Below are 17,479 nucleotides of genomic sequence, written 5' to 3'. Positions count from 1 at the left end.
CCTTTCAACAATATTAATTGACCACATACGTGCAGCCAGATGCCGACACCAGCACACAAGGACAGGATATGTATCTTTTTCTCAGAGCAGTGCTGTTTAGAAACTCAAGGAATTGGGGAAGGAAGGGAGAGATCTAAGACCAAGATACCGATTTCCATGGTACATGGAGGTAGGAGCTGACACAACTTCAAGAATCAGAACCCAAATACTTGAAATTTACTTCATCCCTCTCTACCTCCCCCGTCCCTTAGGATATCAAGGGAGAAAGAGAAAGGCCCTATCGGGTCGCCTGGGTGGCTCAGTTGGTTAAGCATCTGCCTTCGGCTCAGGTCATGATCTCGGGGTCCTGGGATTGAGGCCCATGTCAGGCTCCCCACTCAGCAGGGAGTCTGCTTCTCCCTCTCTCTCTTCTTCTGCCCCTCCCCCCACTCATGTGCGCACGCGCGCTCTCTCTCTCGCTCTCAAATAAATAAATAAAATCTTTTTTTAAAAAAAAAAGGTCCTATCAACAAATAAAGGTCACAGGGCTGGCAGACTTGAACCTGAATGTTGACCTTGGATGTGCAGCCTTGCAGGACCAGCAGTGTGCTGAGGGCTGCAGTCCTTTCAGCCCTTCCCAGCAGTCAGACTCAAGGGATGGATGGGACTTGTGCAGTAGCACAGGACCCTGTTCTCCAAAGGGCCCACACTTGGTTTATGCTTTGCTGTTGCCATCTTGAAATTGTATGTATCTCGAACAAGGAAGCCCCGGTCTTCATTTTGCGCTGGGCAAGTTGTGTAGCTGGACCTTGTCGAATGGCGGGTCTCCCCCCTGGAATCGCTGGGTTGTATGGTGATTCTGTTGACTATTCTGTTTTGTGTGAGGAACTGCCAAACTGTTTTCTGCAGTAGCCGCAGCACTCTATGTGCTCATCAGCAATGTGCAGAGGCCCCAGTTTCTCCACATCCTCATCAACACTGGTATTTTCCGTCGCTCAATGTTATACTGTCTAGTGGGTGGGAGGTGGCATCTGTGTGGTTTTGAACTGTATTTCCCTGATGACTGATGACTAATGAGCATTAGCACTAACTGTGCTTGTTGGTCATTCGTATATCTTTGGAGTAGTGTCTGTTCATGTCTTCTGCCCATTTTTAAATGGGGTCGTTTGTCTTTTTGTTGTTGAGTTGTGAGAGCTCTTTATATATTCTGGATATAGGACCCTTATCAGGGCGCCTGGATGGCTCTGCCTTCAGCTCAGGTCATGATTCCAGGGTCCTGGGATTGAGTCCTACATCAGGCTCCCTGCGGATGAGGCTTCAGTAGGGAGGACTTCTCCCTCTCCCTCTAGCCTTTCCCCCTGCTCATGCTCTTTCTCTCTCTCTCTCTCTCATGTGCCGTTCTCTCTCTCAAATAAATAAATAAAATCTTTTTTTTAGAAAGACCCGTATCAGGAGAGCCTGGGTGGCACAGCGGTTAAGCGTCTGCCTTCGGCTCAGGGAGTGATCCTGGCGTTATGGGATCGAACCGCACATCAGGCTCCTCCGCTATGAGCCTGCTTCTTCCTCTCCCACTCCCCTGCTTGTGTTCCCTCTCTCGCTGGCTGTCTCTATCTCTGTTGAATAAATAAATAAAATCTTAAAAAAAAAAAAAGAAAGACCCTTATCAGACCTATGATTTGCAAATAGTTTCTCCCATTCTGTAGTTGTCTTTTCACTTTCTTGATGGTGTCCTTGGATGCACAACAGGCTTTAACTCTGCCCAATTTATTTGGCTTTTTTTTTCTTCCATAACTGTGCCTTTGGTGTCATCTAGAATCGATTGTCAAATACAGGCCATGTCTTCTATTTACCCCTATGTCTTTTTCTAAGAGTTTTATCATTTTAGCTCTTACATTTCAGTTTTCTACTTACTTTGAGTTAACTTTTGTACGTGGTGTCAGGGAGGGGTCCAATGTCATTCTTTTGCATGTGGCTATCCAATTGGTGAAGAAACTCTCCCCCCCCCCCCCGTTGAGTGGTCTTGGACCCCCTGTTGAAAATCACGTGACAGATGGTTTATTTCTGGGCTCTCAAGTCTATTCCATTGATTTATATGTCTACCCTTCTGCCAGCACCCCACTGTCCTGATTATGGGAGCATTGTAAGTTTTGAAATTGGGAAGTGTGAGCCCTCCAAATTTGTTTTTCCTTTTGCTGGATGGTTTTGGGTAGGCGGGGTCCCTTGCAATTCCATATGAATTCAGGATCAGCTTTTCCATTTCTGCAAAATGAAATCATTGGGATTTTGACAGGGGATTGCATTGAAACTGGAAATTGCTTTGGCGACTACTGCCATTTTAACAGTGTTAAATCTCCAGACCCATGTCCACAGAGGGTCTTTCCATTTCTGTAGGTCTTCTTTAATTTTTTTGCAGTGATGTTTTGTAGTTTTCCATGTTCAACTCTTGGACCTCTTTGGTTAAACCTGTTCCTAAGCATTTAATTTTTTGGATGCTATTATAAGCAGAATTTTTTAAAGTTTCCTTTTTGATTACTCATTGGCAGGATACAGGAGTAGAGCTGATATTTGTGTGTTGGTCTTATATTCTGCAGTTATATTGACCTCACTTATTAATTATCTCTGACAGTTTTTGTTTTATGGAGTCTTTTTTTTTTTAAGGTTTTATTTTTAAGCAATCTCTACACCCCACATGGGGCTCGAACTCACAACCCTGAGAACAAGAGTCGCATGCTCCACTGACTGAGCCAGCCAGGCGCCCCTTTGTCTTGTGCTTTCTTTAGGATATGTTACGCATCAGATTCCGTGGTTGTTGTATGTTTTTGCCTGGATTCCAGAGTTCTGCGAAAAGTTGATTTTGTCAGTTTTTACCAGCTTAGTAGTTTTTGTGGAGGAATAGAGCCTGGCCTTCCTCACTCTGCCGTCTTTGGGGATGCCTGTCCTAGCATGCTAATATCCCACCATCCATTTTTGCACAGCCCACTAGCTAAGAATGCTTTTTACATTTTTTAAATGGTTAAAGAAAATCAAAAGAAGAGGGATATTTTGCGATACGTGAAAAATACATGAAATTCACATTTCAGATTCCATAAATGAAGTGTTACTGGAACATAGACATGCTGACTTCTTTCTTTTCTTTTCTTTTCTTTTCTTTTCTTTTCTTTTCTTTTCTTTTCTTTTCTTTCTTTCTTTCTTTCTTTCTTTCTTTCTTTCTTTCTTTCTTCTTTCCTCCCTCCCTCCCTCCCTCCCTCCCTCCCTTCCTTCCTTCCTTTCTTTCTTTCAAGATTTTATTTCTTTATTTGAGAAAGAGAGAGCACTAGCAGGGGGGACAGGGGGAGCAGAGGCAGAGGGAGAAGCAGGCTCCCCAGTGAACAGGGAGCCCAGTGCAGGGCTCAATCCCAGGACTCTGGATCAGGACCTGACTCAAGGCAGACACTTAACCGCTTAAGCTTAACCGACTGAGCCCCCCAGGCGTCCCGCAGTGCTGATCTCTTTACCTATTGTCTGTGGATCCTCTCACACCGCAGGGGCAGGGTGAATAGGTGTCGGAGACCACTGTTTGGCTTGCAAAACAAAAAAGCTTACTCTCTGACCTTTATAGAAAAGTTTGGTGCTCCTGGACTAGAAAACTGCTCAGACTGAGAGTCTCCTTTTTTCCCAAAAATACTTGATGCGTGGGGCGTCTGCTTCCTGTCGCCTCGCATTTGGAAGCACACGTCTGCCCCACTCTTGGGTGATCATGTAAATGACCCATGGGCTTAGATTATATTTTTTTCTTAATAGCTTAATAGAAGTGAGATCATAGTGAACTTCCCCCCCCCACTTAATGCCATGTTGGATCTTTCCATGTCACTAAGATGCCTGCACCTTTTAAGCTGATCTTGAAACCAAGCTCAAGCCCATAATGAAGTGGCTCCACCAGATCCAGATCCGGGGTGGGGAGTGATCCAGACAGCTCCTGGATGCTCCCCCTCCCTCCCCTGCAGACATCGACGAATGCTCTTCCCACTCGGGCATCTGTGGCCCCGGTACCTGCTACAACACCCTGGGGAACTACACCTGTGTCTGCCCTGTAGAGTACCTGCAAGTCAACGGTGGCAACAACTGCATGGGTACAAAGTGTGATAACTGGGGAGACAGACAGTTGTGGGAAAAGCACTCAGGTGTGGGAGGGACTTCTCAGAGTCTCCATGCTTTGGAAGAGTGTGGAGAGGTGTGTTTAGGGGAGTAGAGAGAGGGAGGGTGAGTGTATGAGTTGCTGTTCAACAGCAGCAGAGAACAAGATGCGGGACTTGGGGGCCCAGGGCTGCCATGTATGGTTGTTCAGGTTGTGCACTGCCCAACAAGAGCTTAGACTGTAAATGGCACCCCATGTGTCTTGCGGGAGAGACATCAAGCCAGTTATTTTCAAGTGGATCCATGAATGAGTTCGCATCCCTCTGGCTTTCTCTTCCTCTGGCTCGGTTATCTTTTACTCACACTCTTCTTCCTAATCCAACCATAGACATGAGGAGGAGCATCTGCTTCCGGCACTATAACGGCACATGTGGAAATGAGCTGGCCTTCAACGTGACCCGGAAGATGTGCTGCTGCTCATACAACATCGGCCAGGCCTGGAACAGACCTTGTGAGGCCTGCCCCACCCCTGCCAGCTGTGAGTGCCCTTCCCCACCTTCTTTCCCGCTTGGTCCTTTTTAGTGCAATATTTAATGAGGCACACCCTGCTTAGGACACCCACATTAGCTCTCGTCCTACATTGTTCTGATGAGGGCTGAGGAGTTGAAGTTAGGTCCTAGTTGATGTACAGAAATCATCACTCTTAGGGTGAACAAAGCATCCTTTCTTCAATTTTGCAGATTTGGGGAATTCAAAGTGGGTCAGTGAAGCCTATATTTGTTGTGAAGATCCTTGAGCAGGGGAGGGGGCAGAGTTGGGGAAGCTCTGAGGAGGACTGCTAAAATGTTGGTTGGGATGAAGAAGGGGGTTCCAGCCAGGGAACAGCATGAGCAAAGGCCTGGAGGCAGCACTGAGCCCCAGACCATGCTAGCAGCTGGAATGAGAGCTAATAGAATGATCTAGCAGCCAGCCCAGGTATCAGAAAGAGCTGAAAGAGTAGGGCAGTGAGTGAAAGTGGGCAACGAGGGAGTTACAGCATTAGTGCCGGGGGCTGAATGTGTCTCCCCAAATTCATATGTTAAAGCCCTGATCCCCAGTGTGGCTGTGTTAGGAGCTGAGGCCTGGGGGAGGGGATTAGGTCCCGTTGGGGGAGCCCCCTGAATAGGATGAGTGGACACGTGAGGGAGATGATCTCCACCACTTGAGGACAGAGCGGTGAAACAGCCGCCGATGAACCAGGAGGTGGCTCTCACCCGACCCCGAATCGGCCGGCGCCTGGGTCTTGGACTCCCAGCCTCCGGACCTGGGAGAGATACATGTCTGCTGTTTCAGCCCCCTGCTCGGTGGTGTTTCGTGATAGCAGCCCATGCTGGCTAAGACAATTTGTTTCCTAGGGCTGTAGCAACAAATGACCAAAAACCTGGTGGCTTAAAATACCCAGAAATTAATTTTCTCCCAGTTCCAAAGACTAGGAGTCAGAACCCAAGGTGTCAGCTGTCAGAGGGGGCTGTGCCCCGCCCCCAGAGGCCCTAGGTTAGAATCCATCTTTGCTTCTTCCAGCATCTGGGTGTCCTTTTTGTCTGTACCCGATCTCTGCCTTTGTCTTCCCGTGGTGTCTTATCCCCGAGGGTCTGCGTGTCTCCCCTTTCCTTGTAAGGACACTAGGCATTGCATTCCGGGCCCTCCCTCATCCAGGTTGACCTCATCTTATCCTGAGTCTGTCTGCAAAGACCCTATTTCCCCAAACGGTCACACTCGGAGGTTCTGGGTGGACACGAACTTGGGGGGCGGTGAGTGTCCACCCAGTGCAGGGTGATGGAGCGGGGATGGTTAGTGGGCACTTCCGGGGAACAGGTGCCCCTGCTCCGGGTTCTAGGAAACAAGATCGGGCAGACCCAAGCTTGTGCAGGCTGGGAGGAAGCTGCAAACCGCCAGCTCCGGTCAGGGGACTGTCGAGACAGATCAGATGTCACCCTCGGGCTGAATGCCGGAACTTGGGTACCTGCCCGGATCTCGTGCACCAGAAACAGGTGCAGGTAGACGATGACGAGGCAGGAGTCCACGCCAGCCAAGGGTCCATTCTCATCACGATGCAGACAGAAGAGCGAGCGAGGGCCAGGGCGGGCCGCTGGGGAAAGGTAGCAAGGGAGCCCTTACCACCCAAGGGTGGTAACATCAGCGTCCAGTGCCAGCGTGGTGGGTCAGTGGGGAGCCCCAGGGAGCCTTCCCTCTGGGTTGCCCTGAGTCCTCAAGGCTGAAGTGGGCTTTGCTAGGGAACAGCAAAGGGAACAGCATGTGCGACGTTCTGGTGGCACGACAGAGCAGGGCATCTCCAGACGTGTAATGAGGTCAGTGGGTGGGAGGGCAGGAGTTCCTGCTGGAGAGGTAGGGCCAGGCATGAAGGTCTTGAGGTCCAAACTCAAGAGTCTACCTATTCTGGGGAGGGCAGTGGGGCGTGCGTGGCTGCACTCACGCGGCGAAGAGATGGGCGAGGTCACATGTCTGCGTCTCTGTGTTGGAAGATCATGGAGCACAGGTGGATGTCTGCCCGCCGCCCTCCCAGGGCTGGGCAAAGCGGAGGGGGGAGAGGAACTAGTTATCAGGAGGCCAGATGTGGGCTGGGCGGCAGGGGCTGGAGGAGGCGATGGGTGGGGGATCAGGAAGAGGAGGTGTCCTCCCCAGGAGCCTGCCGCCCCAGCACCCTCTGCCTTGTTCTCCTTTGCCCAGTGGACTACCAGATCTTGTGCGGACACCAGGCCCCTGGCTTCGTCATTGACATCCACACGGGGAAGACCCTCGGTGAGTGGCCGTGTCCCCCTGCCCGTAGCCCCAGGTCCCTCCGTCCCCAGAGCCCTGGCCGCTCCCTTCCACGCACCCCCACCTCATGCCCCCGTGCTTCCAACTCCCCAGACCGGGCCAGGAGTCCTGTCGCCAAACACCACCCTTTATTTTAAAAAATATATAAGTGAGAGTATTTTTATGAAGTTGTTATTCATTTTTTAAATTCTGATAAAATACACATAACATGAAATTTACCGTCTTAACCATTAAGTGCACAGCTCAGTGGCACGAAGCACATTCATGCTGTCCTACAGCCACGCCCACCTTCTGTCCCCAGAACGTTCCATCTCCCCAAACTGAGACTCTGTCCCAGGAAGCACGGACTCCCCAGCCCCTGCCCCAGCCCTGGCTCCCACCATCTCCTGTCTGTGTGGACGGGACTCCTCTGGGGACCTCCTGGGAGTGGGGTCCTGCGGGATGTGTCCTTCTGGGTCTGGCTCCTCTCGCTGAGCGTGATGTCTCTGGGGTTCATCCGTGTTGCAGCAGGGGTCAGAACACTTCGTTCTAAGCTATGCAGGGTTCTGTACAACCTAATCCCTGCATGGCATTGAACAGATGAGCCCATTTCCAGCTGTTTTCACCCCACGGAGGTGTCCTTATTTTAAACAATCAGAACATGGCAGATAAGATCTACTTCCCCTGCAGTGACCGCGTCAAACTAAAGTCCCCTTCACACTCCCACGAGTCTCAGGCCGTATGCCCCGGGGATTTCTAGATCCTGCTTCATGCATTTCAGCATACATAGCGGTCCCCACTGAAAATGTATGGCAGTGTTTTCTGGGGAGTTTGAAATTTTATAATTCTAGAATATTCCCTGCATAGTGGTCTGCAGCTCACCTTTGTTCAGCCAGCCACGAGCTGTGGAGCCCTGGGCAGGTTACCGCATGCAGCCCCGCTCCTCTTGACCTGCTTTGTGGTTTTCCACGCGTGGACGTGTCGCGTGTCACGGGCCTGGATGGCCCCTGGGTTCCCTTTTTATACAGTTGCCCCTTGAACAGCGTGAGGATTGGGGGCGCCAAGTCCTGTGCAATGAAAACTCCACATATAACTCTTGACTCCCCCAGAACTTAAATAAGTCCACTGGTGACTGGAAACCTTACTGATGGGGTGAAGGGTCGATGAACAGCGGTTTTGCACGTTGTGCGCATGACAAACTGCATTCTTACAATAAAGTAAGCTAGAGGCAAGAAAACCTTATTAAGAAAATCGTAAGGAAAGTCCCTTAAAGGAAAGTAGTGTATTTCTATAAAAAAATAAACAGTCATGCCTCAGTGGCCCCTTGTGTTTTGAACCTGCGCTGTTTAAGCGACAACTGTATACATCACAGCTTCACCCGGATCTGACTCCCTTGCCACACACTTGGCCCAGCTCAAGTACAATTCTGTGGTTCCCGTGTCTTCACAGAGTGGTGCAGCCAGCACCGCGATCTGAGTTAGAACACCTTCGTCACGCAGAAAGAAACCCGGTCCCTGTGAGCGGTCACTCCCCGTTTTGTCCCCTCCCAGCCCCTGGCGACCGCTCTTCTCCTCTCTGTGCCTATGGATTCGCTCTTCTGGTCATTTCACGTCCCTGGGATTGTACAGCATGTGTTCTCGCATCTGGCTTCCCTCACGAAGCAGCGTGCCTTCCAGGCTTGTCCATGTTGTGACCCCACGAGGCAGAGGCAGGCTCGCTGGGCCCAGCCAATGGGTTTTCAGTCGAGAGATACGCACCTCCCCACCCCCCCCCACCGCTGCTCTTGGTCCCGCATCCGGATCTCTCTGGTGTCAGAAAGATTTCGGCCACCGCAGAATTGCTGGGGCGTGTGCTCACCGTGGCCAGACTGCGGGGCCCCTTGGCTCAGGGCCCCCAGATGCTCCCTGGGGCTGGGCTGCCCCTGACGGCTGATGGCCTCCCCAGACATCGACGAGTGTGGCGAGATCCCTGCCATTTGTGCCGGTGGCATCTGCATCAACCAGATCGGGAGCTTCCAGTGCGAGTGCCCCACGGGCTTCCGCTACAACAGCGTGCTGCTCGTCTGCGAAGGTGCCACCTGCCTGGTCTCCCCGGCCCTGGGGGGGCTGCTCCCCCACCCTGTGCGCTCTGGACGCGTCATTTAAGCTCCATAAGCCTCAGTTTCCCTTCCTGAACAATGGGTCTGATGCCTGTCCAGGGGCCCGCATCCCACAGAGCCGCTCTCCCTGGGGTTCTGGCTACTCCCGGAGAGATTCCCTGCTGCAAAGCCTGGGGCGGAGTGTGGGGTTGGATTCCGGCAGGGAGGCCTCCTCCTGCACCCCTGCCCGTTGGCTGTGTTCCGCAGACATGAACGAGTGTGCCAGTGGGGAGAGCCCCTGCCAGCAGAATGCCGACTGCGTCAATATCCCTGGCAGCTACCGCTGCACATGTGCCCGAGGGTACAAGCTGTCGCCCGGCGGGGCTTGCGTGGGTGAGCGGGGACCCCAGCAGGGCCCAGGGTGGGGGCTGAGGCTATGGGGTATGGGACAAAGCGAGGCTCTGTGCCCTGTGACTTGAGTAGGGTGTGGCTCTGTCCGGGCTCTGCCATGCGGTGGCAGGGATGCCAAACACCTGTTAATGGGGTGGGGGGAGGGGCGTGGAATGAGAGTGTGGTGCTGGCAGCAGCTTGAACAGGGGGCTTCCCTCATAGCGCATGAGGGCTCAGCAAACACCGTGTGTGTGTGTGTGTGTGTGTGTGTGTGTGTGTGGAGGTGGGGTTCTGGGGACACCACACTGCCTGCCCTCCCCCAGGACGGAACGAGTGTCGGGAGATCCCAAATATCTGTAGCCATGGTGACTGCGTGGACACAGAGGGCAGCTACACATGCCTGTGTCACCGTGGCTTCCGGGCCTCGGCGGACAAAACCCTGTGCATGGGTGAGAGTCCCTTCCCGCTTCCTCCCGGAGAGCCAGGCTGCCAAGCGAGGCTGGGGTGGCGGCCACAAATCTCCACCTCCCCTGGGGTGAGGACAGTGCTTTCTTCCACCTGGTTCACCAACAGACCCAGGTCTGAGTCCTGGCACTTAAGACTTGGGGTAAATGACTTATTCACCTCCTTGTGCCTCAGTTTGCAAAATGGGAGTGATGAATAGTTCCAGGGGCACTCTTCAGCCATCACCCCCAGGTGTCCCTGCCCATCCACCTGGACAGGGCTGAGTGCAGGGGAGGTGGGCTGGGTCTGGCCAGGCCCTCCCTCCCTGCGCTGCCAGATGCCCTGGGTGAGCCGGATGGGACTTGGGGGCTTTGCTCTGGCAGATGTCAACGAGTGTGACCGGCAGCCATGTGGGAACGGGACCTGTAAGAACATTGTCGGCTCCTACAACTGCCTCTGTTTCCCCGGCTTCGTGGCAACGCACAGCGGAGATTGCATGGGTGAGCACCTGGGCTGGCGGGCAGGACTCATTGCTCCCCCTTGAAAAGTGGGTCCTTGGCTTCAGGGTCCCCCCTCTGAAATAAAGGGATCCCTTCAGCAAAACAACCCTAGCGGTCGGTGCTCCCTCTCAAAATGAGTCAGCCACAAAATTTCCCACACCTTCAATCGTCAGGTGCCAGGGGATCTCTCACTAGAGCTTACGCACAGCTTGATGGCAGCAGACAGACAGCACAGGGAGGACAGTGAAGACCTGGGTGATGCTTGCAGTTGAGTGCAGTGGTTAAAAGCACACATTCCAAGGTCATGCAGTGTGAATCCAAATCCCAGCTTTGCCACCTGCCTGCAGCGTGACCCCAGACAAGTCATCTTCCTCTCTGGGCTTCAAGGAATATTACCAGAGATGAAGAGAGATCTCATATATTCAGGGGGCAATTCTCTGAGAAGACATAACAACCATAAGCTCATATGCATCCAACAATAGAGCTTCAAAACACACAAAGTAAAAATGGACAGAATGGAAAAAGGAATAGATAAGCCCACAGTTATAGTTGTAGACTTCGACACTCCTCCTCAGGAAGAGAGGGGACAAGGAGAAAATCAGTAAGGCTAGGGAAGACCTGAACAATACTGCCAATCACCTAGACCTGGTCAGTATTTATAGAACATTCCACAACACACATCCTTCTCAAGTGCACATGGACATGGGGGAGTCTGCTTCTCTCCCTTTGCCCCTCCTCCCCACTCCTGCTTGTGTTCTCTTTCTCTCTCTCAAAATAAATAAATCTTAAAAAAAGTAAAAGAATTGAATTCATACAAAGTAGGTCCTCAGAATGTAAGAGAATTAAAGTAGAAATCGATCACAGAAAGGCATCCAGAAAAGTCCCCAAATATTTGGAAATTAAACAACATACTGCTAAAGAATCCCAAGATCAAGGGAGAAAGCATAAGGGAAATCAGAAAATATTTTGAATTAAATGAAAATGGAAACAAGATTTGTGGGGTTCAGCTAATGGAGTACCCAGAGGCAAATTCATAGCATTAAGTGCTACGCTACTAGTATCTGCCTCATTGGAGACTGGGAGGTTAATAACAGAGCCTAGCACATGAGTACATGGTAATTTAGAGTCACCATCGTCAGCTTAACTTTGTTGTGGACGGAAGTGAGAGGGAGGCTCAGAGCCCCCGGGCTGTGGATGACCCCACCTGCCCACACCCCCTCTGCAGATATGGATGAGTGCACCACTCTGGTGGGGCAGGTGTGCCGATTTGGCCAGTGCCTTAACACAGCCGGCTCCTTCCACTGCCTCTGCCAGGATGGCTTCGAGCTCACAGCCGACAGGAAGAACTGCGTGGGTGAGTCTCGCCTGGGAGTAGGGAGCCATCTTGGCCTGCCTCTGCTCCCAGTTGGCCTGCAGCTGGTACTTCCAAGCAATCATGGTTCCATTTCATAATCATGCATTTATCTTAAGGTACAAAAAGAAATAAAACTAGCACATCCCACCTGTGTTTTCACAGGGCTTGTGGTTTAGGGTGAGGCTGTCTTAAAAACCTAAGTTTTCTGAAGTGAAGAATAGTCAAGGTGCTAGATGGATGCTACGGAAATCATGGAAGGGGTCTGTATGTGGCTGAAGATTAGGAACCTTGCTCCTTCTTCCCCTGGACGCCACGTGGCTTCAGTAACCCCCCCTTGAGAACCCAGAGTATCCTTCCCCAGCCGTCCCTGTTCTCCTGAGTCTCAGCCCTTCCCCTGGATCCAGGAGAACTTGTCCTGGGGCCCTTGGCCATCATGCAGTGACCATACGTGCTGGTACCAGTCCCAAGCGAACCCCAGTCACGGGCTGGTGCTGGGACCCCTCCTCTTCCTCTCCACAGACACCAATGAGTGTTTCAGCCTCATGGGAACCTGCCTGCCAGGCACTTGCCAGAACCTTGAGGGCTCCTTCCGCTGCATCTGTCCCCCTGGCTTCCAGGTGCAGAATGACCGCTGTGTCGGTGAGTGTCCAGCCCCACCTCTGGGGCCAAGGAGGCGTGTCCGGGCCTCTGTTACCCCATCTGTAAAATGGGAATGCCAGCTGGGGTCGTGGTGAGGGTGGAGGTGTACTTAGCACAGCACCCGACACAGTCCCATACACAATTACCATTATTAGGATCATTTTGGCCGTTCGGCCCAGGTTCTCTGCCTGGGGCCCACAGGCTTCCTCATGAATCCTATAAAACAGGCATGGGTGTGGGGTCCCACCACACATAGAACTCCTTACTCGATGAGTGTTGGTCAGCCTGGCCTGTTTGGCTTGAGCTCCGCTGGTGTAAATGCCCATCTGGGTGACTCTGTACCGTGTTCGCTAATCTGGACCAGTCTGGCCTAAGCAGGTGGGCTAGCCTGGTACAGGGTGGGCTAACCTGGATAGGGCTACCCTAGCAGTTACCCTGAGCCAACTTCCTCCAGTGTAAGCTAAGTTTATCCAATCTTGGTTAGCTCTGTACAGAGTTAGTCTCTAAAGATGAACTTTTGCTGACCGTGACCCCTATCCTGGAGAGACCTTCTAGCAAAGACCCTCCCCCACCCCAACACAGCCCACCTGGTGCTCCGGCTCATGCTGAGTCCTGAGGGCCCCTGCTCTGCGTCGGCCCCTGGATCCTCCCGGGCTGGACCCCCACTTGTTCTGCCCCTCCTGACAGCCGAGGCTATCCCACTCTGGTGGAGGTCCTGCCTGGCCCCACCCAGCTCATGTCCCTACCCCTCTAGACATTGACGAGTGCTTGGAGGAGCCCAACCTCTGCCTCTTTGGCACCTGTGCTAACAGCCCGGGGACTTTCCGGTGCCTCTGCCCCCCTGGCTTCGTCCTCTCTGACAATGGGCACCGTTGCTTTGGTGAGTCCGTGGCCCCAAAAGCACACAGGGCTTAGAGAAGAGGTGGAAGGGAAGGAGAGGAGTCGGGTCACCCAGGAAAGGGGGCTGCAGCTTCCTGTGTGGATCTCTAGGAGTGCTGCCTCGCCAGAGGTGTTCCCTGCGTGAGTGGGGTTACTGGAGTCCAGACAACCTCTTGGCCAGACAAGTCACTTCTACGAGGGGCTATCCTGGTCCAGTCTGGGCTAACCTAGTCTCCTGGGCTTTGGTCATCCTGTAGTGGCTGCAGTTGCCCTACTTGGGCCGGCTTCATCTCAGCTAGGCTAGCCTTGTCCAGTGTGGGCTAGCCTCAGCCAATCTGAGCCAGCCTCTTCTCTCCCCGGTTAGGGGCAACAAGAAGTGGGCTGGGCACCTTAACCAGTATTTGTTGTTCAGATCCCAACCTGTCCTGGATGACTTCTCGGGCTGATGGGAGTCCAGGGCTGAGGACTTTGGGCAGGGGAGGGTCCACCCCAAGGATCTGGGGTCTGAAGTCCCAGGTCCTCTGTCTCTCTGGAATCAGTCACTTTGTGTCTCCAGGAAGGGGCTTCTGAGACAAGAATAAGTGTGGCTGAGTTTGCTCTCCCTGGCAAGGGGCACGCCCACAGCTGTGGATGTGGGGTATTCCTGGGAGGAATCCCCCGTGGTCCAGGGGCTGACACTCATTGACCCAGGGTGGCTCACATGTCCATCTCACGGTCAGGGGCCTGGAGGCTTCTGATTGCCCACTGGTAGGGTTGGGGTAGCCCATTCTCGGGGAACGGGTCGGGGGGCCCAAGCAGGGCACCTTCAAATGTTTCCCTGGGGATCACCCCACAGACACACGGCAGAGTTTCTGCTTCACCCACTTTGAGGCCGGGAAGTGCTCTGTCCCCAAAGCTTTCAACACCACCAAGGCCCGGTGCTGCTGCAGCCAGAGGCCTGGCGGGGGCTGGGATGACCCCTGTGAGCTGTGTCCTCAGGAGGGCAGTGGTGAGCGCCCCGCCCTGTCCAGTCTCCCCTTCGGTTCTGCCTGCCTGCGTCCGTTTGGTTTCCTACACCTGCTCAGGGGGCTCCTGGGGCTACACCGGCCCCCGACCCTCACCCCCTTCCCCTCTTGGTGTCCAGCTGCCTTTCAGGAGCTCTGCCCCTTTGGCCATGGGGCCGTCCCAGGCCCGGATGACTCTCGGGAAGGTGAGCCCCTCGCCCACATGCTAAGGGCCCCTCCCCGGGCTGCCCGCCATGTCTGGGCTCTGCCCCTCTTCCCAAGTCTCAGGCTCCCTCCTTGACCAGTGGGTGGCCCCGGAGGGAAGGAAGAGCACCTGGGTGTGGCTGGAGCGAGACAGACGCTGTGCCCGACACCCCTGCCGCCCGCAGACGTGAACGAGTGTGCGGAGAGCCCTGGCGTCTGCACCAATGGCCTTTGCGTCAACACTGACGGCTCGTTCCGCTGCGAGTGTCCCTTTGGCTACAGCCTGGACTTCACGGGCATCCGCTGTGTGGGTGCGTGACCAGCCCACGACCCCTGGAAGGAAGGAGTGGGGTGGACAGGGCGGGTGCCACCCAAGGCAGGATCCTGTCCCTCAGCCGCTCTCACTCTCCCCGCCCGCTCGACCCTTCTCCGTGTGGTTCAGTCAGTCAGTCAGTCACTCACTCACTCATTCACTCGCCTGCTCAGGCCATCTGTCCGCTCAGGCCAACGCCCCGCGTGTGCCTGCCCTGCGTTCGGCCCAGCGGGGCACCGGACCTGGCCCTGTGTGGCCTGCGGCGGTGTGTGGGGGGCGGACAGGACACTGCTGAGACAGCGAGGACCGGAGGCCCCCTGCAGGCCCTGACGGCCCCCTTCCCCCTCCCCAGACACAGACGAGTGCTCCGTCGGGCACCCCTGCGGCGAAGGCACCTGCACTAACGTCATCGGAGGCTTCGAATGTGCCTGCGCCGACGGCTTCGAGCCTGGCCCCATGATGACCTGCGAGGGTACGACCCGCCTGCCCACGAGCTGGGCTGTGTGATGGGGGGGGCGCCTGGGGGCGGGGCTGTGGACCCCGCAGGCTGACCCTGCCCAGCCGGCACCTGCACTGGCCTCCCCAGACGTGGACGAGTGCTCCCTGAACCCCCTGCTCTGCGCCTTCCGCTGCCACAACACCGAGGGCTCCTACGTGTGCACCTGCCCGGCCGGCTACGCCCTGCGGGAGGACGGGGCCATGTGCCGAGGTAGGACGGGCGGGGGTGGCGGGCGCTGGGCGGGGCGTGGGCTCCCCATGCCATCCACGCCAGTCCTGGAGAAGGCAGGGAAATGAGAGCCTGGGCCTCCTGAGGGTGAGAGGAAGTGAGCGGAGCCCTGAGGCCCATGGCGTGCGGGGGATGCTCTTCTGTGAGTGGTGCCTCTGTTGTCGTGAAGGCTCACAGGTCAGTGGCTCTGGTGGCCTCTCCAGAGTGGAGTAGGGCAGTGAGGACAGCAGCTGTGCCCCCCCAGGGTAGGTGTGGCAATGTCTGGAGACAGTTTCTGTTGTCACAGTCGGGTGTGGGGGGTGCGGCAGGCATCGAGTGGCCAGGGACACTGGTCAACAGACCACAGAGCACGGAACGGCTGTTCACCACAAGGGATTCTCTGGTCCCCAGTGTCATTAGTGTCAAAGCCGAGAAGCTCTGGGCTGGGACTCGGTTCCTCCAGGGCCCCTTCAGGGTTAGCACTCCAGGGACCGTGGTGAAGGCCAGAGAGATTCACAGACCCTGATGTGGGCAGGGGATGTGGGCGTGGGGATGCTCCTGACCCCTCGGCTTCTCCAGAGGCCTGGGCCCGTGGCAGTGCTGCACGGACCTCAGTCTGGCCCTGCCTGGGGCCCCAGAGGAGGGTGGGATCCAGGCCCCCACAGCCTGGGGCCAGGCCACGGGGCACCTGACCTCGGCCGCCCTCGCTCCCTGGTTATCCGCAGACGTGGACGAGTGTGCGGACGGTCAGCAGGACTGCCACGAGCGGGGCATGCTGTGTAAGAACCTCATCGGCACCTTCGCCTGCGTCTGCGCCCCAGGCCTGCGGCCTCAGCCCAGCTCCGGGGAGGGCTGCACAGGTATGGGGACTTTTGGGGGGTGAAGGGACACCCCCTGGGGGAGAGAGGTCAAAGCAAGAGAATGTGGCGGGAGGGGACTCTCCAGGGCAAGGGGAGGCTAGCCTGGGGGGCTCTGGCCTCCCTGGCGGCCTGCCTCATCCCTCCCACCGCAGATGAGGACGAATGTCGTGCCCAGCCCAGCCTGTGCGCCAACGGCCGCTGCGTCAACACCGTGGGCAGCTTCCAGTGTGACTGCGACAAGGGTTTCCAGCTCAGCCCCGCCGGCACCGAGTGTCATGGTGAGTGTGGCCAGGCATGGCGGGCACAGCCACCCCCTCCTGGGAGCTCCCCAAGCCAACCCCCCAACACAGCTCACCCCAGAGCCAGCTCAGCCTCTTGCCCCCCAAGCCCCGTCTCGGCGATGCCCCAGCACTAGGCGGGGCCCACAGGCCAGCCCCCCAGAGTCACAAGCAGCCTCCTCTTCCTCACCCACTCCAGTCTCCAGCCTGTCTTCTCCATGTCCCACCGGTCCCTGGATGTCATCCATCGCTCTGTCCCCGCTGTCTGCCCAGCATGCCTCTGTGCGCCTCCTCCCCAGTGTTCCCTGGCCTCCGTGCTGCCCTTGACCGTGCGTGCTCTCTGCGGCCGGGAGATGCCACCCTCTGACCCTCTGGGTCTGCCGCTTCTGCTGCCGTACTGGCCCAGGAGGGCATCTAACAGGGCCGGGCGACTGGTGTGGAGGGTTCCACGCCGTGCCCACGCACAGCATGTCAGAGACATCTGGGTATACTCTCAGGGCCGCCGACGCCCTGGGGAAGGGCCCCAGACGGCAGTTTCTCCCGCCCACCATGCTCACCCGTTCCCCGCAGACGTCCGCCAGGGGCCCTGCTTCTCCGAGGTGCTGCAGGCCGTGTGCCAGGCTCAGCTGAGCCGCAGTGAGGCCGTCACGAGGGCCCAGTGCTGCTGCGGGGGTGGCCGGGGCTGGGGACCCCACTGTGAGCTCTGTCCCCTGCCCGGCACCTCTACCCACAGGACCCTGTGTCCCCACGGCGCGGGCTACACCGCTGAGGGCCAAGGTGGGTGGTGAGTTTGTTCGTGGTCGTGTCCATGTCCCAGAGGGCGCTAGGGTGTGTGCACCAGTGTAACCCGCAGCCTGTTCATCGCTGCGTTTGTGCGTGAACTTGGGTGAAGGGGTGAGCAGGTGTGTGAGTGGGTGTGCGAGAAGACGTGTTCTTGAACGTTCTCTGTGGGCTCGTGAATGAG

The 17,479-nt window shown here is 55.5% G+C and overlaps 1 protein-coding gene across 1 annotated transcript in view; it reads left to right on the top strand.

Moving 5' to 3' along the window:
* Positions 1-17,479, top strand: part of FBN3 (fibrillin 3) — a 53,918-nt gene that overhangs the window by 27,659 nt on the left and 8,780 nt on the right. The window contains exons 38-55 of the mRNA XM_045774393.2: positions 3,963-4,088; positions 4,481-4,630; positions 6,820-6,891; positions 8,833-8,958; positions 9,233-9,358; positions 9,679-9,804; positions 10,183-10,299; positions 11,525-11,653; positions 12,173-12,292; positions 13,047-13,172; positions 14,007-14,159; positions 14,295-14,360; positions 14,544-14,669; positions 15,024-15,143; positions 15,258-15,380; positions 16,103-16,237; positions 16,390-16,515; positions 17,086-17,292. Coding sequence (XP_045630349.2) covers positions 3,963-4,088; positions 4,481-4,630; positions 6,820-6,891; positions 8,833-8,958; positions 9,233-9,358; positions 9,679-9,804; positions 10,183-10,299; positions 11,525-11,653; positions 12,173-12,292; positions 13,047-13,172; positions 14,007-14,159; positions 14,295-14,360; positions 14,544-14,669; positions 15,024-15,143; positions 15,258-15,380; positions 16,103-16,237; positions 16,390-16,515; positions 17,086-17,292 — 2,274 coding nt within the window. The remainder of the gene's footprint in view (positions 1-3,962; positions 4,089-4,480; positions 4,631-6,819; positions 6,892-8,832; positions 8,959-9,232; positions 9,359-9,678; positions 9,805-10,182; positions 10,300-11,524; positions 11,654-12,172; positions 12,293-13,046; positions 13,173-14,006; positions 14,160-14,294; positions 14,361-14,543; positions 14,670-15,023; positions 15,144-15,257; positions 15,381-16,102; positions 16,238-16,389; positions 16,516-17,085; positions 17,293-17,479) is intronic.

Source organism: Ursus americanus, chromosome 14 (assembly GCF_024610735.1).
Source record: "Ursus americanus isolate L20-20 chromosome 14, mUrsAme1.1.p, whole genome shotgun sequence".
NCBI classification, from domain to species: Eukaryota; Metazoa; Chordata; class Mammalia; order Carnivora; family Ursidae; genus Ursus; species Ursus americanus.
Note: the sequence above shows the minus strand (reverse complement) of the source record. Positions and strands in the feature narration are given on the sequence as shown.